Source organism: Onthophagus taurus, chromosome 1 (assembly GCF_036711975.1).
Source record: "Onthophagus taurus isolate NC chromosome 1, IU_Otau_3.0, whole genome shotgun sequence".
In the NCBI taxonomy this organism is placed as follows: Eukaryota; Metazoa; Arthropoda; class Insecta; order Coleoptera; family Scarabaeidae; genus Onthophagus; species Onthophagus taurus.
The window spans coordinates 1,998,366-2,021,135 of NC_091966.1; the positions used below are offsets into that span (position 1 = coordinate 1,998,366).

Sequence of the window (22,770 nt, forward strand, 5' to 3'; positions counted from 1 at the left end):
TGTGTCGATTATAATAAAATTTTAAATCACTGTAAATAAATTGCAATATAAATATTATTACTTGTTAAATCACAATTATTTATGATTAAATTAAATCTAAAATTTCTTAATTAGATATCTCGAAACACATTGAGATGCACAATTTAAGAATTTAGAATGTATTGTTGTGGGAGGGTATCGCATATTAATAAATATTAAATCAATTTGATGTAATGAAAAATTGATAATTTTGAATGTTGAAAATAATTAACATTTTTGTTTTTAAGTGTTCACTAAAGATAGTCCCCAATCTGAATAAGATTATTGGTTGGGTTTAGTTTTGTTGGAAATGACCATTAAAAATCGACAAATTGCAAGGTTAAATTTAAAACTTTATATCTCGTAAACTAAAAGATATTTTTGAAAACGGCCAGGTTTATTGAAAAGCTCATAATTTGTTTTATAAATACTGATAATTTCATAACGATTAAAGAATTACTTGATTTATTATGATTTTTTGAATTTAACCAAAGAAAATTGTTTATCTTCAAAAATGAGAAATACCAATGTTGTATTGAGAAACTAATATTCTATTCTATTCGGGTTCTATTCTTGGCCCAATTCTGTTTTCAATTTATACTTCCCAACTGTGTTTGGCTGTAAAGCACTGTACTGCGCACATGTATGCTGATGATATTCAATTATACTACACTTTTCCAACATCAAATCTAGCTGTGGCTGAAAGTAATATTAATGCTGACTTGAAGGCCTTGGTCAATACTGCTAATGAGCACAGCTTAAGGATAAATCCATCTAAGTCATCGGTGATGGTCTTTGGGAGCCGGGGTGTTTTGGACGAAGTCAGGGATAGGTTGAGCTTGAAGATTGACTCTGATGTTTTGCAGGTTGCTGAAAGTGCAAGGAATTTGGGTATCATTATTGACAGTAAACTTAGATTTGACTCGTACATTGGTAGTCTACTGCGTCGTGCATATGCAGCGTTAAAATTGCTCTATAATAGTAGGCATTTATTGGAACAGCAACTGCGGATACGCTTGTGTGACGCCCTGGTTCTCTCGATCTTTAATTACGGTGATGTATTATATGGCCCTTGTATTGATAATATTCACAAGGTAAGAATTCAAAGAGTTCAGAATGCGTGCTTACGTTTTATTTATGGCATTAGGAAATATGCGAGTATCTCATACACCTTAAAATGGGTGGGCTGGTTGAATATGTCACGTCGTAGGGCCCTTCACTCTGCTTGCCTCTACCATAAGGTTCTGACTACCAAATGTCCACCATATTTATACAACAAAATTCAATTTCGAACAGACGTTCATAATATTAATATTAGGCACAGACATACGTTAACAATACCCCAGCATCGACTGGAAATTTTTAAAAGATCTTTCACGTATTGTGTGCCTAATCTGTTGAATAACTGTCCACTTTCGGTCTTGCAGGAATCTGAGCGGGTTTTCAGGGTGATATATAGGTCTGAGTTATTGAATGAGCAGAATTGTGATGACATATGAATCAATTTTTTTTTTTTTTTTGTTTTTTCTCTTTTTTCTTTCTTTTATTGTTTTTTCGTGTTTCTTCTCCTTTCCTTGTCTTAGCTCTTCTTATTTACTAGAAAGCTAGTCTTACTATTATGTATAATTGGTATTAATTTTAAGTTTTTGGTAACAACTAGTCTTTCTATTTCCGTTTGCCGTCATGAAGTTTAAGTTTATTTATACAAAATGTAGAAAAAGGACCAATGAAAAACAGCTGACCCACTGGGAATGCTGACGTGGTCCTTTTTAACTCATGGCATTTCATTTTGGTTTTATTTTAGTTTTTAAGTATTTTGTTATTGGGGTTTATAATGGTGCTATGGGTTAATAAACATTATTATTATTATTATTATTATTATATCTCAAAAACTAAAAAATATTTTTGAAAACGGCCAAGTTCATTGAAAAGCTCATAATTTGATGTATAAATACTGATAATTTCATAACAACTAAAGAATTAGTTGATTTATTATGATTTTTTGAATTTAACCAAAGAAAATTGTTTACCTGCAAAAATGGGAAATGACAATTTTGTATTGAAATACTGATATCTCAAAAAGTAAAAGTTATTTTTAAAAGCGCCTTTTTTCATTGAAAAGCATATAATATGTTTCATAAATGCTGATAATTTCATTACCATTAAAGGATTTGTTGATTTATTATGATTTTTTGAATTTGATCGAAAAAAATTGTTTACCGTCGAAAATGAGAAATAACAATGTTGTGATGAGAAGGTGATATCTCCAAAACTAAAAGATATTTTTGAAAACGGCCAAGTTCATTTAAAAGCCCATAATTTGTTGTATCAATACTGATGATTTGATAACGATTAAAGAATTAGTTGATTTATTATGATTTTTTGAATTTGACCGAAAAAAATTGTTTACCTTCTAAAATGAGAAATAACAATGTTGTATTGAGAAACTGATATCTCAAAAACTAAAAGATGTTTTTGAAAACGGCCAAGTTCATTGAAAAGCCCATAATTTGTTATATAAATACTGATAATTTCATAACGATTAAAGAATTAGTTGATTTATTATGATTTTTTGAATTTAACCAAAGAAAATTGTTTACCTTTAAAAATGAGAAATACCAATGTTGTATTGAGAAACTGATATCTCAAAAACTAAAAGATATTTTTGAAAACGGCCAAGTTCATTGAAAAGCCCATAATTTGTTATATAAATACTGATAATTTCATAACGATTAAAGAATTAGTTGATTTATTATGATTTTTTGAATTTAACCAAAGAAAATTGTTTACCTTCAAAAATGAGAAATGAAAATGTTGTATTAAGAAACTGATATCTTAAAAACTAAAAGATATTTTTAAAATCCGCCTTTTTCATTGAAAAGCTCATAATTAGTTTTACAAATACCGATAATTTCATAACGATTAAAGAATTAGTTGATTTATTATGATTTTTTGAATTTAACCAAAGAAAATTGTTTACTTTCAAAAATAAGAAATGACAATGTTGTATTGAGAAACTGATATCTCAAAAACTAAAAGATATTTTCGAAAACGGCCAAGTTGATTGAAAAGCTCATAATTTGTTGTATAAATACTGATAATTTCATAACGACTAAAGAATTAGTTGATTTATTATGTTTTTTTGAATTTAACCAAAGAAAATTGTTTACCTTCAAAAATGAGAAATGAAAATGTTGTATTAAGAAACTGATATCTTAAAAACTAAAAGATATTTTTAAAATCCGCCTTTTTCATTGAAAAGCTCATAATTAGTTTTACAAATACCAATAATTTCATAACGATTAAAGAATTAGTTGATTTATTATGATTTTTTGAATTTGACCGAAAAAAATTGTTTACCTTCTAAAATGAGAAATAACAATGTTGTATTGAGAAACTGATATCTCAAAAACTAAAAGATGTTTTTGAAAACGGCCAAGTTCATTGAAAAGCCCATAATTTGTTATATAAATACTGATAATTTCATAACGATTAAAGAATTAGTTGATTTATTATGATTTTTTGAATTTAACCAAAGAAAATTGTTTACCTTTAAAAATGAGAAATACCAATGTTGTATTGAGAAACTGATATCTCAAAAACTAAAAGATATTTTTGAAAACGACCAAGTTCATTGAAAAGCCCATAATTTGTTGTATAAATACTGATGATTTCATAACTATTAAAGAATTAGTTGATTTATTATGATTTTTTGAATTTAACCAAAGAAAATTGTTTATCTTCAAAAATGAGAAATACCAATGTTGTATTGAGAAACTAATATCTCAAAAACTAAAAGATGTTTTTGAAAACGGCCAAGTTCATTGAAAAGCCCATAATTTGTTATATAAATACTGATAATTTCATAACGATTAAAGAATTAGTTGATTTATTATGATTTTTTGAATTTAACCAAAGAAAATTGTTTACCTTCAAAAATGAGAAATGAAAATGTTGTATTAAGAAACTGATATCTTAAAAACTAAAAGATATTTTTAAAATCCGCCTTTTTCATTGAAAAGCTCATAATTAGTTTTACAAATACCGATAATTTCATAACGATTAAAGAATTAGTTGATTTATTATGATTTTTTGAATTTAACCAAAGAAAATTGTTTACTTTCAAAAATAAGAAATGACAATGTTGTATTGAGAAACTGATATCTCAAAAACTAAAAGATATTTTCGAAAACGGCCAAGTTGATTGAAAAGCTCATAATTTGTTGTATAAATACTGATAATTTCATAACGACTAAAGAATTAGTTGATTTATTATGTTTTTTTGAATTTAACCAAAGAAAATTGTTTACCTTCAAAAATGAGAAATGAAAATGTTGTATTAAGAAACTGATATCTTAAAAACTAAAAGATATTTTTAAAATCCGCCTTTTTCATTGAAAAGCTCATAATTAGTTTTACAAATACCAATAATTTCATAACGATTAAAGAATTAGTTGATTTATTATGATTTTTTGAATTTAACCAAAGAAAATTGTTTACTTTCAAAAATAAGTAATGACAATGTTGTATTGAGAAACTGATATCTCAAAAACTAAAAGATATTTTCTAAAACGGCCAAGTTGATTGAAAAGCTCATAATTTGTTGTATAAATACTGATAATTTCATAACGACTAAAGAATTAGTTGATTTATTATGTTTTTTTGAATTTAACCAAAGAAAATTGTTTACCTTCAAAAATGAGAAATGACAATGTTGTATTGAGAAACTGATATCTCAAAAACTAAAAGATATTTTCGAAAACGGCCAAGTTGATTGAAAAGCTCATAATTTGTTGTATAAATACTGATAATTTCATAACGACTAAAGAATTAGTTGATTTATTATGTTTTTTTGAATTTAACCAAAGAAAATTGTTTACCTTCAAAAATGAGAAATGACAATGTTGTATTGAGAAACTGATATCTCAAAAACTAAAAGATATTTTTGAAAACAGCCAAGTTCATTGAAAACCCCATAATTTGTTGTATAAATACTGATGACTTCATAACGATTAAAGAATTAGTTGATTTATTATGATTTTTTGAATTTAACCAAAGAAAATTGTTTACCTTCAGAAATGAGAAATGACAATGTTGTATTGAGAAACTGATATCTCAAAAAGTAAAAGTTATTTTTGAAAGCGCCTGTTTTCATTGAAAAGCTCATAATATGTTTCATAAATGCTGATAATTTGATTACCATTAAAGGATTAGTTGATTTATTATGATCTTTTCAATTTATTCAAAGAAAATTGTTTACCTTCAAAAATGAGAAATGACAATGTTGTATTGAGAAACTGATATCTCAAAAACTAAAAGATATTTTTAAAAACGGTCAAGTTCATTTAAAAGCCCATAATTTGTTGTATAAATACTGATGATTTCATAACGATTAAAGAATTAGTTGATTTATTATGAATTTTTGAATTTAACCAAAGAAAATTGTTTACCTTCAGAAATGAGAAATGACAATGTTGTATTGAGAACCTGATATCTCAAAAACTAAAATATATTTTCGAGAATGGCCAAGTTCATTAAAAAGCTCATAATTTGTTTTATAAATGCTGATAATTTCATAACGACTAAAGAATTAGTTGATTTATTATGATTTTTTGAATTTAACCAAAGAAAATTGTTTACCTTCAAAAATGAGAAATGACAATGTTGTATTGAGAAACTGATATCTCAAAAACTAAAAGATATTTTTGAAAACGGCCAAATTCATTGAAAAGCTCATAATTAGTTTTATAAATACCGATAATTTCATACCGATTAAAGAATTAGTTGATTTATTATGATTTTTTGAATTTAACCAAAGAAAATTGTTTACTTTCAGAAATGAGAAATGACAATGTTGTATTGAAAAACTGATATCTCAAAAACTAAAAGATATTTTGAAAACGGTTAAGTTCATTGAAAAGCTCATAATTTGGTGAGTAAATACTGATAATTTCATAACGATTAAAGGCTTAGTTGATTTATTATGATTTTTTGAATTTGACCGTAGAAAATTGTTTACCTTCAAAAATGAGAAAAACAATGTTAGGTTTAAACATTAATATATCAAAAACTAAAAGATGTATTTGAAAGTGGCTTTTTTTATTGAAAAGCTTATAATTTGTTTTATAATTTTTTGAATTTGATCGAAGAAAATTATTTACAGAAATTATTTCAGAGACGTTCAAACATCTTTCAGAATCAAAGGTACTAAAGTTATTGATGTCTTACAATCTTAAAATAAGTAGACTTTTAAAGTTAATAAAACCCGAGCTAGAATTAGATTGAATAATTTCTTAATATAAGTATTTGATATAGATTGTGTTATCAATGCATTTATTATACAGCTGTAACTGAAATTTAAATAATATAAACTAAAATAATAAATATTTTTTTTTTATTTTATTCTTGGTGCGTTATAACTCATTTAACGTTCCTTCTTCTTCCTCTCTATTTAAGACAATATCTCATTTTTTATGCTTTATCAGGCCTCTTCGATTGCTGAAGTCCTTTTCGACTCTAAAATGAGGACAGGCCTCATGGTCTCTCCAATATCTCGCTCATAAAAAACGCAACATCAAGCACCCTCAGTGTTCTCATTTCTGTAGCTCTTAACATGCTTGTGGTTTTTGATATATCCGCCCAAGTTTCTGATATATAAGTCAGTATGTCGTTTTGTAGATGCTCTCTTAAAGATATCTGGAACCTTTCTTGCCTTAACTTCTTGATGAAATTTCTGCACTTAGAGTTGTCAATGCTAATAAATTATTTAGCGTTCCTTTAATAATTAATTATTGCAACTATGTTAACGATTTCTTTCATGTTGATAACAGCACATTAACAGTTGTTTGTGCCTTACAATTAGTGATAATTGTTTGTTTAAAGGTGGATTATGTTTGTCTATTATTACGTCTATTATTACAATATATTGCTCTTTTGGCGAATTTTAACTGGATTTTCATTCAATATTTCAATAGAAAATTGCGTCAGCGTCGTATTTAAAAAACTAAAACGGTCAGTTCAACGAGCTCAATTGCAACGGTCGCAATTGTCCTGCCGATTACAATGCGGTCCATCCATAAAGATGAGCGCACGCGCTTGGCAGAACGAACTTGCGGTTACATAATCTCGCAGCTACCGGTATTCTTTTGTATTATCGTGCGCTCGTGACAAAACAAAATCTATTTAGTTCCGTTTTCCACCCACAAAAAACCCACCCTTATTTAGGTTATATCTCGCCCTATTTTGCAATTAATTTCGAAACTGTTAGTATAAAAATCACACATTCATTTTCAAATCGCAAATTTATTTTTTTCTATATAAACCTACATTGTTTTTGTCTTTTTTAATTTTTTTTTTTTGGTATAAGTCTTAGTCCGGAGTCTTTGTCTAAGTCATCGTTAAAGAATGTGGTAGTAAGTAATGTCAGTCTTGGTGGTCAAGTTTTCAAGTCCCGTCTAGAAATATGTATAAGCAGCGGCAGCGTAAGGATAAGAATAACTCGAAACGTATCCGTTATAATACGGAGAAACGTAACTGCTGTAGGCTAATGGTGCTGTATAAGCTGAATAAGCAACAGGCGCTGACACAAGCGGTGATGTAACTAAAACGTCCGGTTTTGGTTTTGGGCTTGGAGCTGCGAAAGCCATCGCGAAGATGATGGTGAAGATGAATATCTAAAAAAAATAAAATATTTAAGCACTTTTTTTTTTAAATTATTAACTACAAAATTAATAACTTTACCGATTTGAACATGTTGATTGTTTGTGTTTACTTTGGTCGAATGAAACCCGAAAAACTGATGCCCGATTGGAAAAACCAATGACTTATATACACAATGTGCCCATCGATGAAGCGATATTAAGTGTAAGCATACCAAAAAGCCCCATGAATACCAATTACCCTGCGGTGATCTTGTCCCATTTGATGCAATGCGAAGTCGGTGGCGGCATACCAAATTAATCGAGGTTGTGTGTTGTAGGTGTTGGCCAAGTATCAATTCTTCAATATCGTTTTGTAACTCATTTGTGTCGAATTTCTAATTAAATTCAATTTACAAATTCTTATATAATATTATAAACTCTATTATTTTTAACATTTATATATAAAAACAAAACAATAAAATTAAATTATTCGTTTCGTTTTGAAATTTAATTTGAATTAAAAATAAGAAGCTTTTAAATTACCTATTAAGATTAAAGTCGTACTATTAACGCGAAATTGCGGATTATTACAAATTCTAACATCATAATGATAATGAAATCATAATGATTTTATGTATTAGGTTCAGCTGATATTTTTGAAAACGGCCAAGTTCATTGAAAAGCTCATAATTTGTTGTATAAATACTGATAATTTCATAACGATTAAAGATTTAGTTGATTTATTATGATTTATTGAATTTAACCAAAGAAAATTGTTTACCTTTAGAAATGAGAAATAACAATGTTGGATTGAAAAACCGATATCTCAAAAACTAAAAGATATTTTTGAAAACGGTCAAGTTCATTTAAAAGCCCATAATTTGTTGTATTAATACTGATGATTTCATAACGATTAAAGAATTAGTTAATTTATTATGATTTTTTGAATTTAACCAAAGAAAATTGTTTACCTTCAAAAATGAGAAATGACAATGTTGTATTGAGAAACTGATATCTCAAAAACTAAAAGATATTTTTGAAAACGGCCAAGTTCATTGAAAAGCTCATAATTTGTTGTATAAATACTGATAATTTCATAACGATTAAAGATTTAGTTGATTTATTATGATTTTTTGAATTTAACCAAAGAAAATTGTTTACCTTTAGAAATGAGAAATAACAATGTTTGATTGAAAAACCGATATCTCAAAAACTAAAAGATATTTTTGAAAACGGTCAAGTTCATTTAAAAGCTCATAATTTGTTGTATTAATACTGATGATTTCATAACGATTAAAGAATTAGTTAATTTATTATGATTTTTTGAATTTAACCAAAGAAAATTGTTTACCTTCAAAAATGAGAAATGACAATGTTGTATTGAGAAACTGATATCTCAAAAACTAAAAGATATTTTTGAAAACGGCCAAGTTCATTGAAAAGCTCATAATTTGTTGTATAAATACTGATAATTTCATAACGATTAAAGATTTAGTTGATTTATTATGATTTTTTGAATTTAACCAAAGAAAATTGTTTACCTTTAGAAATGAGAAATAACAATGTTGGATTGAAAAACCGATATCTCAAAAACTAAAAGATATTTTTGAAAACGGTCAAGTTCAATTAAAAGCCCATAATTTGTTGTATTAATACTGATGATTTCATAACGATTAAAGAATTAGTTAATTTATTATGATTTTTTGAATTTAACCAAAGAAAATTGTTTACCTTCAAAAATGAGAAATGACAATGTTGTATTGAGAAACTGATATCTCAAAAACTAAAAGATATTTTTGAAAACGGCCAAGTTCATTGAAAAGCTCATAATTTGTTGTATAAATACTGATAATTTCATAACGATTAAAGATTTAGTTGATTTATTATGATTTATTGAATTTAACCAAAGAAAATTGTTTACCTTTAGAAATGAGAAATAACAATGTTGGATTGAAAAACCGATATCTCAAAAACTAAAAGATATTTTTGAAAACGGCCAAGTTCATTTAAAAGCCCATAATTTGTTGTATAAATACTGATGATTTCATAACGACTAAAGAATTAGTTGATTTATTATGATTTTTTGAATTTAACCAAAGAAAATTGTTTACCTTCAAAAATGAGAAATGACAATGTTGTATTGAGAAACTGATATCTCAAAAACTAAAAGATATTTTTGAAAACGGCCAAGTTCATTGAAAAGCTCATAATTTGTTGTATAAATACTGATAATTTCATAACGATTAAAGATTTAGTTGATTTATTATGATTTATTGAATTTAACCAAAGAAAATTGTTTACCTTTAGAAATGAGAAATAACAATGTTGGATTGAAAAACCGATATCTCAAAAACTAAAAGATATTTTTGAAAACGGTCAAGTTCATTTAAAAGCCCATAATTTGTTGTATTAATACTGATGATTTCATAACGATTAAAGAATTAGTTAATTTATTATGATTTTTTGAATTTAACCAAAGAAAATTGTTTACCTTCAAAAATGAGAAATGACAATGTTGTATTGAGAAACTGATATCTCAAAAACTAAAAGACATTTTTGAAAACGGCCAAGTTCATCGAAAAGCTCATAATTTGTTGTATAAATACTGATCATTTCATAACGATTAAAGATTTAGTTGATTTATTATGATTTTTTGAATTTAACCAAAGAAAATTGTTTACCTTCAAAAATGAGAAATGACAATGTTGTATTGAGAAACTGATATCTCAAAAACTAAAAGATATTTTTGAAAACAGCCAAGTTCATTGAAAAGCTCATAATTTATTGTATAAATACTGATCATTTCATAACGATTAAAGATTTAGTTGATTTATTATGATTTTTTGAATTTAACCAAAGAAAATTGTTTACCTCCAAAAATGAGAAATGACAATGTTGTATTGAGAAACTGATATTTCAAAAACTAAAAGATATTTTTGAAAACGGCCAAGTTCATTTAAAAGCCCATAATTTGTTGTATAAATACTGATGATTTCATAACGATTAAAGAATTAGTTGATTTATTGCGATTTTTTGAATTTAACCAAAGAAAATTGTTTACATTAAAAAATGAGAAATAACAATGTTGTATTGAAAAACCGATATCTCAAAAACTAAAAGATATTTTTGAAAACGGTCAAGTTCATTTAAAAGCCCATAATTTGTTGTATAAATACTGATGATTTCATAACGACTAAAGAATTAGTTGATTTAATATGATTTTTTGAATTTAACCAAAGAAAATTGTTTACCTTCAAAAATGAGAAATGACAATGTTGTATTGAGAAACTGATATCTCAAAAACTAAAAGACATTTTTGAAAACGGCCAAGTTCATCGAAAAGCTCATAATTTGTTGTATAAATACTGATCATTTCATAACGATTAAAGATTTAGTTGATTTATTATGATTTTTTGAATTTAACCAAAGAAAATTGTTTACCTTCAAAAATGAGAAATGACAATGTTGTATTGAGAAACTGATATCTCAAAAACTAAAAGATATTTTTGAAAACAGCCAAGTTCATTGAAAAGCTCATAATTTATTGTATAAATACTGATCATTTCATAACGATTAAAGATTTAGTTGATTTATTATGATTTTTTGAATTTAACCAAAGAAAATTGTTTACCTCCAAAAATGAGAAATGACAATGTTGTATTGAGAAACTGATATTTCAAAAACTAAAAGATATTTTTGAAAACGGCCAAGTTCATTTAAAAGCCCATAATTTGTTGTATAAATACTGATGATTTCATAACGATTAAAGAATTAGTTGATTTATTGCGATTTTTTGAATTTAACCAAAGAAAATTGTTTACATTAAAAAATGAGAAATAACAATGTTGTATTGAAAAACCGATATCTCAAAAACTAAAAGATATTTTTGAAAACGGTCAAGTTCATTTAAAAGCCCATAATTTGTTGTATAAATACTGATGATTTCATAACGACTAAAGAATTAGTTGATTTAATATGATTTTTTGAATTTAACCAAAGAAAATTGTTTACCTTCAAAAATGAGAAATGACAATGTTGTATTGAGAAACTGATATTTCAAAAACTAAAAGATATTTTTGAAAACGGCCAAGTTCATTTAAAAGCCCATAATTTGTTGTATAAATACTGATGATTTCATAACGATTAAAGAATTAGTTGATTTATTGCGATTTTTTAAATTTAACCAAAGAAAATTGTTTACCTTCAAAAATGAGAAATGACAATGTTGTATTGAGAAACTGATATCTCAAAAACTAAAAGATATTTTTGAAAACGGCCAAGTTCATTGAAAAGCTCATAATTTGTTGTATAAATACTGATAATTTCATAACGATTAAAGATTTAGTTGATTTATTATGATTTTTTGAATTTAACCAAAGAAAATTGTTTACCTTCAAAAATGAGAAATGACAATGTTGTATTGAGAAACTGATATCTCAAAAACTAAAAGATATTTTTGAAAACGGCCAAGTTCATTGAAAAGCTCATAATTTGTTGTATAAATACTGATGATTTCATAACGATTAAAGATTTAGTTGATTTATTATGATTTTTTGAATTTAACCAAAGAAAATTGTTTACCTTCAAAAATGAGAAATGACAATGTTGTATTGAGAAACTGATATTTCAAAAACTAAAAGATATTTTTGAAAACGGCCAAGTTCATTTAAAAGCCCATAATTTGTTGTATAAATACTGATGATTTCATAACGATTAAAGAATTAGTTGATTTATTGCGATTTTTTAAATTTAACCAAAGAAAATTGTTTACCTTCAAAAATGAGAAATGACAATGTTGTATTGAGAAACTGATATCTCAAAAACTAAAAGATATTTTTGAAAACGGCCAAGTTCATTGAAAAGCTCATAATTTGTTGTATAAATACTGATGATTTCATAACGATTAAAGATTTAGTTGATTTATTATGATTTTTTGAATTTAACCAAAGAAAATTGTTTACCTTCAAAAATGAGAAATGACAATGTTGTATTGAGAAACTGATATTTCAAAAACTAAAAGATATTTTTGAAAACGGCCAAGTTCATTTAAAAGCCCATAATTTGTTGTATAAATACTGATGATTTCATAACGATTAAAGAATTAGTTGATTTATTGCGATTTTTTAAATTTAACCAAAGAAAATTGTTTACCTTCAAAAATGAGAAATGACAATGTTGTATTGAGAAACTGATATCTCAAAAACTAAAAGATATTTTTGAAAACGGCCAAGTTCATTGAAAAGCTCATAATTTGTTGTATAAATACTGATGATTTCATAACGATTAAAGATTTAGTTGATTTATTATGATTTTTTGAATTTAACCAAAGAAAATTGTTTACCTTCAAAAATGAGAAATGACAATGTTGTATTGAGAAACTGATATTTCAAAAACTAAAAGATATTTTTGAAAACGGCCAAGTTCATTTAAAAGCCCATAATTTGTTGTATAAATACTGATGATTTCATAACGATTAAAGAATTAGTTGATTTATTGCGATTTTTTAAATTTAACCAAAGAAAATTGTTTACCTTCAAAAATGAGAAATGACAATGTTGTATTGAGAAACTGATATCTCAAAAACTAAAAGATATTTTTGAAAACGGCCAAGTTCATTGAAAAGCTCATAATTTGTTGTATAAATACTGATGATTTCATAACGATTAAAGATTTAGTTGATTTATTATGATTTTTTGAATTTAACCAAAGAAAATTGTTTACCTTCAAAAATGAGAAATGGCAATGTTGTATTGAGAAACTGATATCATAATGATAATGAAATCATAATGATTTTATGTATTGGGTTCAGCTGTGAAATAAATCCATACTGAGTATTTGTATTAACCTCAAAACAGAAACTAAATACCTAGGGGTAATACTTGACAGTAAACTAAACTGGAACTCACACTTAGATAAGGTGAGGAAAAAGGCCATCATGGCAAACCAGATCTGCCGCAGGCTCCTAGGAAGGAACTGGGGTCTCAAACTACGAATGGCTCATTGGGCCTACGTAGCAATAATCAGAACCATGGTCGCCTACGCCTCATTGATTTGGTGGCCAAAAACAGCTGGCATAAATCCAGCGGTTAGCATGTCTTAACATAACGGGTGCAATGAGATCCTGTCCGACGGCTGCTTTGGAAGCCCTACTCGGTCTCACACCGCTCCACATATATATACAAAAGGAGGCAGCCTTAAGTGCCTTATCACTAAAAACAGTTTCTTCACTCAAGTTATTATTATTATGCAATATTTTGTTTGTCTTTTCAGACATTGCTTGGTCTCTTTCTTCTATTAACGACTTCCCACACTTCTGCCCAGCCTCTTTTTTTAACTCTGTTTTTTCTCCTTTCTGACCAGTCATTTTTCAATACCTTTCATCTCTGCCAAGTATTATATCTCTATTCAATCTATGCTCAGGTTTATTTATCTAATACTACTCTCTTATCAACCTTACACCTTTCTAAGCAGTCTGTTTCTTGTCATTCCAGTCTCCACTCAATTTCTTTCCTCCCTTACTAGTCTCTTGTCAATCCCGCTTTTTCTGCTGAGTCACTTTCCAGACTCCATTCAATTTTTTTCTTCTATAACCAGTCCTTTTCGACACTTTGTACTTCATTCAGTGTCTTTTTTGTGTTTCCAGTCTCTGTTCACCCTCTTTTTAGTATTACTAATCTCTCCCCAGTTTCACGCCTTTCTGCCCACTCGGTTTCTGGTCTTTCCAGTCTGTAATCATTTTCTTTTTCAGTTTCCAACCTCTTATCAGTCTCCTAATTTGTTTTCCAATCATTTGTATGTGATTCCAGTATTGATTCAGATTCTTTCTGCTTTTCCTAGTCTCTTTCAGTCTCCAGTCTCACTCATTTTTTCTTGCCTTTCTAATTTACATTCCTTCTGTTTCATATTTGCCAAGTTATGTTTTTCTTCTTACACCATACAGGGTGTTAATGAACGACGCGACGTGCAGATATTTCAGGTGATGACGGTAGTACTCGACAAAATAGGAGAAAAATGCTAATAAACATGTGGTCTAAAATGTTTTTCTTCGGTGTTTTTGTGAATAATTATTTCAAATTTGGTATACACCTCATGTTTATAAATCTCTACAATAAAATGACAAAATCGTGAGCCACACTACCAAGGTGTCCCATTGTTTCGTGTACCTAATTTTTATACCATCGGCAAGCTTTTGTTTGAACAGCCTGTATAATATATATAGTCATTTTGATATCGTATTTAAACTCCTTATGCTTTTCTTCAACTCTTTGGTCTAATGCGTTATTCTCGTATCTGTCACCGTTTTCAAGATACCTTAGGAAAATAGCCATAAATGTATAAAGTAAACCACTCTGTAGTGACGCATTTTTGACCACATGTTTATTAGTATTTTTCTTCTATTTTGTCGCGTACTACCGCCTCCTGAAATATCTGCACGTCATTCATTAACACCCTGTATTTTGCATTTACAGCACCTGCTCTATCTATTTCTACCACTATCAGTTTTGATCCATTCACTCGCCATTCCGCTCAGCTGTTTTGTGGTCTTCCCTGACTTTGGTTAGCTTTTGCTCAGTATATTCCTTGTCCTTCTAGTCTCCGTTCGACTTTCTTTACCCTCTTTCATCTCTGCCAAGTTATATTTCACTTTCCAGTCTCGATTCAGTTTCTTTCCTCTATTAGCTATCTTTACCCAGTCTTCCTCTTCCTTGTCCAAACTCTATTTTGTCTTTCCAGTATCTTCTCAGTCCTTTTCTACTATTATCACTTATATTATCCAGTCTACCGCATTTCTGTCAAGCTATTTTGTGGTCTTCCACACTTTGTGCAGTATCTTTGCAATCTTTTTCTTCTGTACCATCATTATTTTGCTTTTCATTCTGTATTCAGTCTATTTCTAGTCATCCTCTTTTTTGTTTAGTTTATTTATTGACGTTCCATTCTCCATTTAGTCTGATTTCAGACTTACTTATTTTTGCCTAACTGTTTTTCATTTAATTTCAACATTTAGTGCATATTTAGTACAGAATGAGAAATAAGTGAAAGTCCTGAGAGAATAATACATGGAGAACAAGATATATCCAAGAACATTTTCAGAATACATGAAGATCCAAAGATTGCAATGAGGACATGTGGTCAGCATGAAAGAAGGAGCGATACAGAAGCAACTTCTTAACAAGAGAATGTAAAGAGGAGCCTTGGGGAAAGGTCTAGAGCGGGATTGCAAAAAATGGGGGAAAACCCAACGAATCTTCAACAATTCCCTAAAGATTTATCAAAAATCGTTTTTATTCAAATTGTTGTATACGATGTCATCGTTTTGTTATATTATAACAAAAAGTGCAACTTAAAACGCATTTATCTAAGAGTTATTTTTAAACTTGCTTCTTATTCAACATATTATGATAATTACTTCTTAAAACAATCAGAAAAATTTCACTTGACCTGGGTCGAGCCGGTACAAAAATTTCTCTGGTCCAAGGACAAAAGAAAGACCACCGAGAGTGATTATTACGTTACATAAGTTACGTAACACTTTCTTGTCGTTATATATTTATTATTATATGACCCCCACTTTTCGCGAAAAATTTCGACACCTCCGAGTATAAAGAGAGTTGAAAAAAAGTTCGAGAGCACATCTTCATTCAACCCGATTCATACTCAATTTAGTGCTTTATTAATCTAATTATCAAGAATGAATCTCAAAGTGGTACGTTAAATCAAAGAAAAGTGTTTAATTATTTAATTTTATTGCTTTTTTAGATTTTGGTTGTTGTCGCTCTTGTTGCTTCAATTGGGATGGTTAATTCGGCACCGAGAAGAAAATTTAAGCCGATTAAAATTCTTTTAAAATTATTTAAATTTTAGATATTATAATGTTAGCTTAATTTTTTACGATTTCTTTTGTACTAATTTATAGAATAAAAACTCCAAAAATTGAATGAAGGAAAGGGTTTTATTTCAAAATCATAATTTTACACGGATTTTCAGAAATTATTTACAAATCATTTACAATTTCCTATGAAACTAAATGAAACTAAAGAAAAAGAAGAAGGGTAGACATCATCGAAGAAAGAATTTTAACCAACAACGACTGGGGCGTGATAAGCGGCGGCTACAGCTGGTGCTACTCCATGATAAGTTGATACAACTGGTGGAGTGTATGCAGAAACAACTGGTGCTGAATAAGGGGAAGAATAACTAGAATAAGCCAAAGGAGCTCCAACAAATGGTGCGGAATATGCAGCAGCTACAAGTCCTGGTTTTGGTTTGGGTTCGGGGGCGGCAACAGCCAAAGCCAAAAAGGCAGCGAATACAATCTTAAAAAAAAATAAAATAATAAATTTAATAATAATAAAAAAAGAACTTACAGCTTTGAACATTTTGAGATGATTGTTATTGTTCTACTTTCTGGTTGAACTATAATACAAAAACCAAAATAAATGCTCTATTTATACCAAAATTTTGTTCCTTTTCGAAGTGGGGTAGACACAATTCGAAATTCATCATGAGTACCTACATTCAAAATACGTTTGCTATTACGAAAACGCAAACAAGTGGGTTAAAACAAGATTTTTTATGTTAAATGTCATTGCGAACACGTTAAGAAGAAAAAAAAAACGGTTTTCATACAGATCCCAATCGCAGATTAGACTCTTTTTTCGGACACAGGTTGCAGCACTTAACCATTGACGGACATAAATGTCAACTATCTTTTACACTTGAAACACAACACGTTTCTTAAACTCATTTACATTCGTCCTTTGTTGTCCCGATCTGATTTCGTAATCACAACAACAGAAAAAACTGCGCTACCGAAACAAAGTGACTTGCAGGTTTACTATAAATAGGTGACCGAAAATTTTTGTGAATCATACTTCGATTCGAAGCTATACTAAACAAATCAACCAAAATGTTCAAAGTTGTAAGTTGATTAAGTTTTAATTTTGGGTTTGATTTAATTAATTTATTTTTTTTTAGATTGTTTTTGCTGCTATCTTGGCTTTAGCCGTCGCTGCTCCAGAACCAAAACCAAAACCGGGAATTGTTACTGCAGCTTATACTGCACCAGTTGTTGGAACTCCATTGGCTTATTCATCTCCCGTTGTATCTGGTTATACATCTCCAGTAGTGTCTGCTTATACAGCTCCAGTTGTTTCTAGTTATAGTACTTATCATGGAGCTGTTCCAGCTGTTTCTGCTTACTCTGCTCCTGTTGTTTATGCCTAAATCATGATTGAATAAAATATTAATTTTGCAAAAATAAATCTTTGTTTCTATATTAATTATAAAATTGTATGCTGAACCAATCTCCACATGAACGTGCAAATAGGCTTTTTTTTTCTATATTAAGTGTGATGACTTATTGTTGTAAGTTGCTCAGCTGATCTACTCTAACTTAAGGGTATTATAATGCGATATCAAAAAAAAATAATCGAGTCTTCAAGGTATGCCAAGAGATATCCAAGACTCTTAATTTTATAGCACACTCCGTCCCCTCACAGGAGCTCTGTTAGATGATAATTATGTTCGCCCCATTTGCGCTGAGTCTATGCTTCTAAATCCACTATAAGTTTCGCTGTCCATCTATCTTGCAAGTTCCACCTCGCTTCCTTTTGGGTTCCATCCTGTACTTTATTTCTTTCTCATGAATAGCGCTCCTCTCTTCCACCAGCAAGTCCATTGGAGGCATGCTTGTTATCGCCCAAACACTCGCAGTGGATACGGTTTAGTAGGCTCACGTCACTAAGAAAATGATCCATTTCTCCCCATCCTCTCAGCCTTATTCTGGTCCTGACTTCTTGATTGGCCCATCCCTTTTGCCAGTTCTTCATTACATTTGATCCTGCTTCGAGTTTGCAGCCTTTCACTTTTATCATACAATCATGATTGAATAAAATATTAATTTTGCAAAAAATAAATCTGTTTTTTTATTTTTATATAAATTGAAACAAGATGATATCTATCGGGTAAATTACACAGATAAATCTACACGATCCTGCAAACCTGCTTATTATTTCTAAATTAATTGAAGCCAGAGATGACTTATTGTTGTAAATTCTATGAAAACGCCATAAAGATACAAGGTGATCGGCTGATTCACTCCCACTTCGTGGTTTTTAATGCAATTCCATTTCCTCGATCAACATTTAACACCGAATTAAGCCTAAGGTCCTAAAGCATGATAAGATGTTATCCAAAGATATAATCGAATCTCCAAAACATTTCAAAGATTACCCAATCTTCTTAATTTTATAGATAATGTTGTGAATGTGAAGTCAGCTTGAGTTTTTTCCTCATATTGACTCAAATATTTGGACGCTTGACGATAAACATGTTTTTATTGAAGCTATATAGAATAGTGGTTGTAATTATTATGTTTATAACTATAAAGAGAATCATAGTGTAGTCTTATTGAAATTTGTTGATCATTGCAGTTAGCAGTAATGAAAAAGTAACTGTTATGAAAACATATCCATTTACTAGCCAAGGTTCTATGAAAAACACTTTTGAGTTGTTTGGTTTCAAATACCCTTAAGTCCAAATTTTTCGATTTTGAGAAAACGGCAAAAAAGTATTTTGGGATGATTTTGGCGTTAATAATTCAAACATAATTTATTTGTTATTAGAAGACTTACTGAAGTTTCAAAAATTCTATAACCACGTCTTTTGAAATAGATATAAAAATCACAAAGTGGATTTAAAAATGGTGTTTGGTTGCGTTTGCTACCAAACTGTGGATTAAGGCTCATTTGAATCTGAACAAAATGGATTAGGCATGAATTGAAAGTGAATCAAATCTCTTTGTAGCTAATAACAGGAAACTTTATTTTTTGAAAGATATGTTATTTAAAAACTGTACTTAAAAACCTCTTAAACTGTAACATCAGGTATATTTTCGGTTGATTCACATAAACTAGGCTCTTCGTCCCCACTGTCTTCTCGAGAATCGCCAGGAATATTATTGTTCTGAAATTTTCCCAATACATCTCTATAATAAGCCAAATTTTCTACCGCTCTCCAGTTCTTTCCATAATGTTTGGTTAACAAGTTATTTACATCTCTCATTTTCAGATCTTTTGGTTTCACTCCGGTAGGAATTTCTTTTGGCTGGATATTCATGACGGTTTGGTTTTTCCTAAAAACTCCTTTGAATGATCCGGTGTCTGAACGGTAAGATAACTCACCTCCAATGGTGATGGCGTTTTTTTTGCCACGTCGTATAATATATCTCTTACATTGGTTAAATTTAAAATGCCACTGAGACACTGGCTTAAGGATTTTTTGACCAGCACGTTTCCAATCACTATCGGGAACATCTTTTCCAAGTTTAAAAACAGTAGCATGTTCTTGAAAAATATTTATGTACTCTTCTGGCATTACAATTACTTCTTTCTTTCTTATTTCTTTTTCGATAGTAGCAAAAACCCTGTCAGGTGGAATGTAGGAGTGCCCAACCACTGGGAATACCAGCTCGATTGTTCTAATAGAACTGCTTATACTACTTAGCCATTTGAACAACATACATATCATAATGGTATTTTTATTTTGGCCGCCGCATCCATCGGCGACCAATCGAAGTGTATCTATTCCCTCTAAGTTACTATTGTTTAAAGTGTAAAAGACGCAGCTTGCGATTTCGTTGGCGCCCTTGGCATGTTCATCTTCAGTCCACGTGAAAATTTTAACATTATCTTTTGTTAACGGAGCATGTGAGTGCCCCACTACAGTAGTGAAGTTGTAAATGTACAGTTGTCTACTATAATAGGTACTTTGATCTGGTATTTTGGGCAATACCAAGTTTTTCTGCCAATCAAAAGAAATTGTCAGAAGGCCGTCCCGTTTCTCTTTTAGCTGTTCAAAAAATGCTTTGGCCCTGAGCTTATGTATTCGGTATTCTGTAGTTAGCACTGTTTTAATAGATGCAACCTTTTCATTTTTAATTTTTTCCCGGAGTTCAAGACACTTAGAGCAAACATCGGTGCTAGGAGATCCAAAGCCGATGTTGAAGGAAGTATTAAAAATAAATCGAAAGTAGCTCTCTTTAATATCTAAAGGCTGTCTATTTGATTTGAATTTTTAAGGGATTCGCGCGTTTTTTAATACAAATCATTGAGTATTTTATAGAAAACAACTTTTTCTAACAGATGGCGTATATATCTCATTTTTGCCCAAAAATGGATTTAGGGGATATTGAAACCAGACAACTCTTTTGATCTTATAGGATATTTAGTATTCTTTTTTGATAGGATATTATAAGCTACTTATAGGATATTTTGGTAACCGTTTTCTTCTTTCTAAAAAGTGTGAGGTCTATAACTTCGCAAGGTTGAATAATTGACATAATTGAGTCAATTAACCCATACTCATGTAAAAAACAACATAATAAGCTTTTGTTAAAATTGGTTATGATTTATAACAAGGGTAAACCAAGAAATATCTAAGCCAACCCAACTCAATGCAACTCAGCCCACCTAAAAACAAAACTACAATTTCTTTTTTTATTGCGGAGGAGATTAGAAAATTTGCTAGACAGACACCCAACCTATGGATCTTATGCGGCCAGATAGTGTCGGGTTGGAAACTCTCCTCTGGAAACCGCCCATTCTTTCTTAACTCCTTTCTCTTCACTCTCCAAACACTTCTTTCCTCTTTTCTCTTATCCTCCTTATTTCCTCTTCATCCCGTCCTGGTCTGTTCTTCACCTTATCTCTTTTTCATCTCTTCCTCATCATATCATGTTTTCTCCTCTTCATCTGCTACTTTCCATCTGGTCTCCTATCATTTTAACAATAAGGAAATACCTACTTCTTTTTCTTTAATCTCCTGTCCTTGCTCAGTGTATCACCTGTAAACATATCCGTTTGAGGAGTGACAAAAATATTTACTCCCTCCTCCGATTCATCTTACCCTTTGGGCATATTTATTTGTTTTTGTTTTGTCATTCCAGCCCTTATTCATATTCTCCCTTAATTCTCAAGATCTCATTCACTATCTGTCCAACATGTATCTTACCATCGTGGTTAAATTAATCATTCTTCTGTACTGTGCTTCGCACCTCGTTCTAATATTGGTAAACTCTTTGCGCAAAACTCAAGTCCGTTGTGTTGGTTTTTTACAGATGTGTTTTGAAGATGCAGTGTCTACTCAAAGCTTGCTTCAGGAAGTGATTAACTTTTCCCCATCTTTTCAGCACCCTCTTTTTTACAGCAGGGATTAGTAATCTGGTCCAGCCTTCCTGATTGGTCCATTCCTCTTGCCAGTTCTTCATGACATTTTCGAGAAAATGTATGTTAAGTATCTTCAAAATCAATGAGATTTCCTCAAACAAAAATTAAAATCCATAAAAATTGATTCAAATCTTGTGAAGAACTAAAAGTGATTTTATATTTATCTATGTGAGAGTTGAATGTACAGAACCATTGTAATAACACAATTGAGTTCATCTTCTATTTCCCGTATCTTCCAATCTATGCAGTATTTTGTTTGTCTTTGCAGACTTTGTTCGCTCTTTTTTCTATCAACGACCTCCCACATTTTTGCCCAGCCTCTTTTTTAACTCTATTCTTCTTCTTTTCTGATCAGTCATTTTTCAATTCCTTTCATCTCTGCCATAATGATATCTCTAATCAATGTTCAACCCTATGTTCATGTTTAACCTATGTTCAGCTTTATCTCTGCAGTTTGTTTCTAGTCATTCCAGTCTCCACTTCAGTTTCTTTCTTCCGTTACTAGTCTCTTGTTAGGCCCACTTTTTTTAACAAGTCACTTTCCAGACTCCATTCAGTTTTTTTCTTTTTTGATCAGTCCCTTTCGAATCTTTCTACTGTTTTCAGTGTTTTTTTTGTATTTCCAATCTCTGTTCAACCTCTTGTTAGTATTACTAATCTCTCCCCAATTACACGCCTTATCAGTATCTTACTTTTTTGCTCAATTATTTTTATGTGATTCCAGTATTGATTCAGATTCTTTCTGTTATTCCTAGTCTCTTTCAAGTTTGCCCCATTTCTCCCCATTATCGTCCGTCTTGCTGTCCAGCATATTTTTTGTATTTCCAATTTCTTTCTTGCCAATCTTCCACTTTTCTGTTTAGATCCATTCTTATCTTCCTAGT

General features: G+C 29.8%; 2 protein-coding genes and 1 long non-coding RNA gene across 3 annotated transcripts; 2 read left to right on the plus strand and 1 right to left on the minus strand.

The window, feature by feature from the left end:
• Positions 1–7,300: 7,300 nt before the first annotated feature.
• Positions 7,301–17,075, minus strand: LOC111414748 (cuticle protein 18.6-like). Its single transcript, XM_071194554.1, has 4 exons — positions 17,027–17,075; positions 16,739–16,975; positions 7,892–8,053; positions 7,301–7,691 (listed from the first exon to the last, which is right to left on the minus strand). The coding sequence occupies exons 1-4, from the start codon at positions 17,036–17,038 to the stop codon at positions 7,473–7,475; spliced, it is 630 nt and encodes a 209-aa protein (XP_071050655.1). The 5' UTR covers positions 17,039–17,075; the 3' UTR covers positions 7,301–7,472.
• LOC139428989 (uncharacterized) lies at positions 16,163–16,597 on the plus strand. The gene is made up of 2 exons (XR_011639691.1): positions 16,163–16,365; positions 16,419–16,597. It is a non-coding gene; the product is annotated as an uncharacterized lncRNA (long non-coding RNA).
• Positions 17,076–17,488: 413 nt separating the features above from the next.
• LOC111414747 (neuropeptide-like 3) lies at positions 17,489–17,923 on the plus strand. The gene is made up of 2 exons (XM_023046184.2): positions 17,489–17,580; positions 17,637–17,923. The coding sequence occupies exons 1-2, from the start codon at positions 17,569–17,571 to the stop codon at positions 17,883–17,885; spliced, it is 261 nt and encodes an 86-aa protein (XP_022901952.2). The 5' UTR covers positions 17,489–17,568; the 3' UTR covers positions 17,886–17,923.
• The last annotated feature ends 4,847 nt before the right edge of the window (positions 17,924–22,770 follow it).

Bases quoted from the DNA above. Each gene is read 5' to 3' on its own strand.
- LOC111414748 (XM_071194554.1), bottom strand. The intron at 8,054-16,738 runs TAAAATTCTTTC...GAATTTAATTAG, and splicing joins ACGCCCCAGTCGTTGTTGGT to AAATTCGACACAAATGAGTT. The intron at 7,692-7,891 runs GTATGCTTACAC...TATTTTTTTTAG, and splicing joins GGTATTCATGGGGCTTTTTG to ATATTCATCTTCACCATCAT.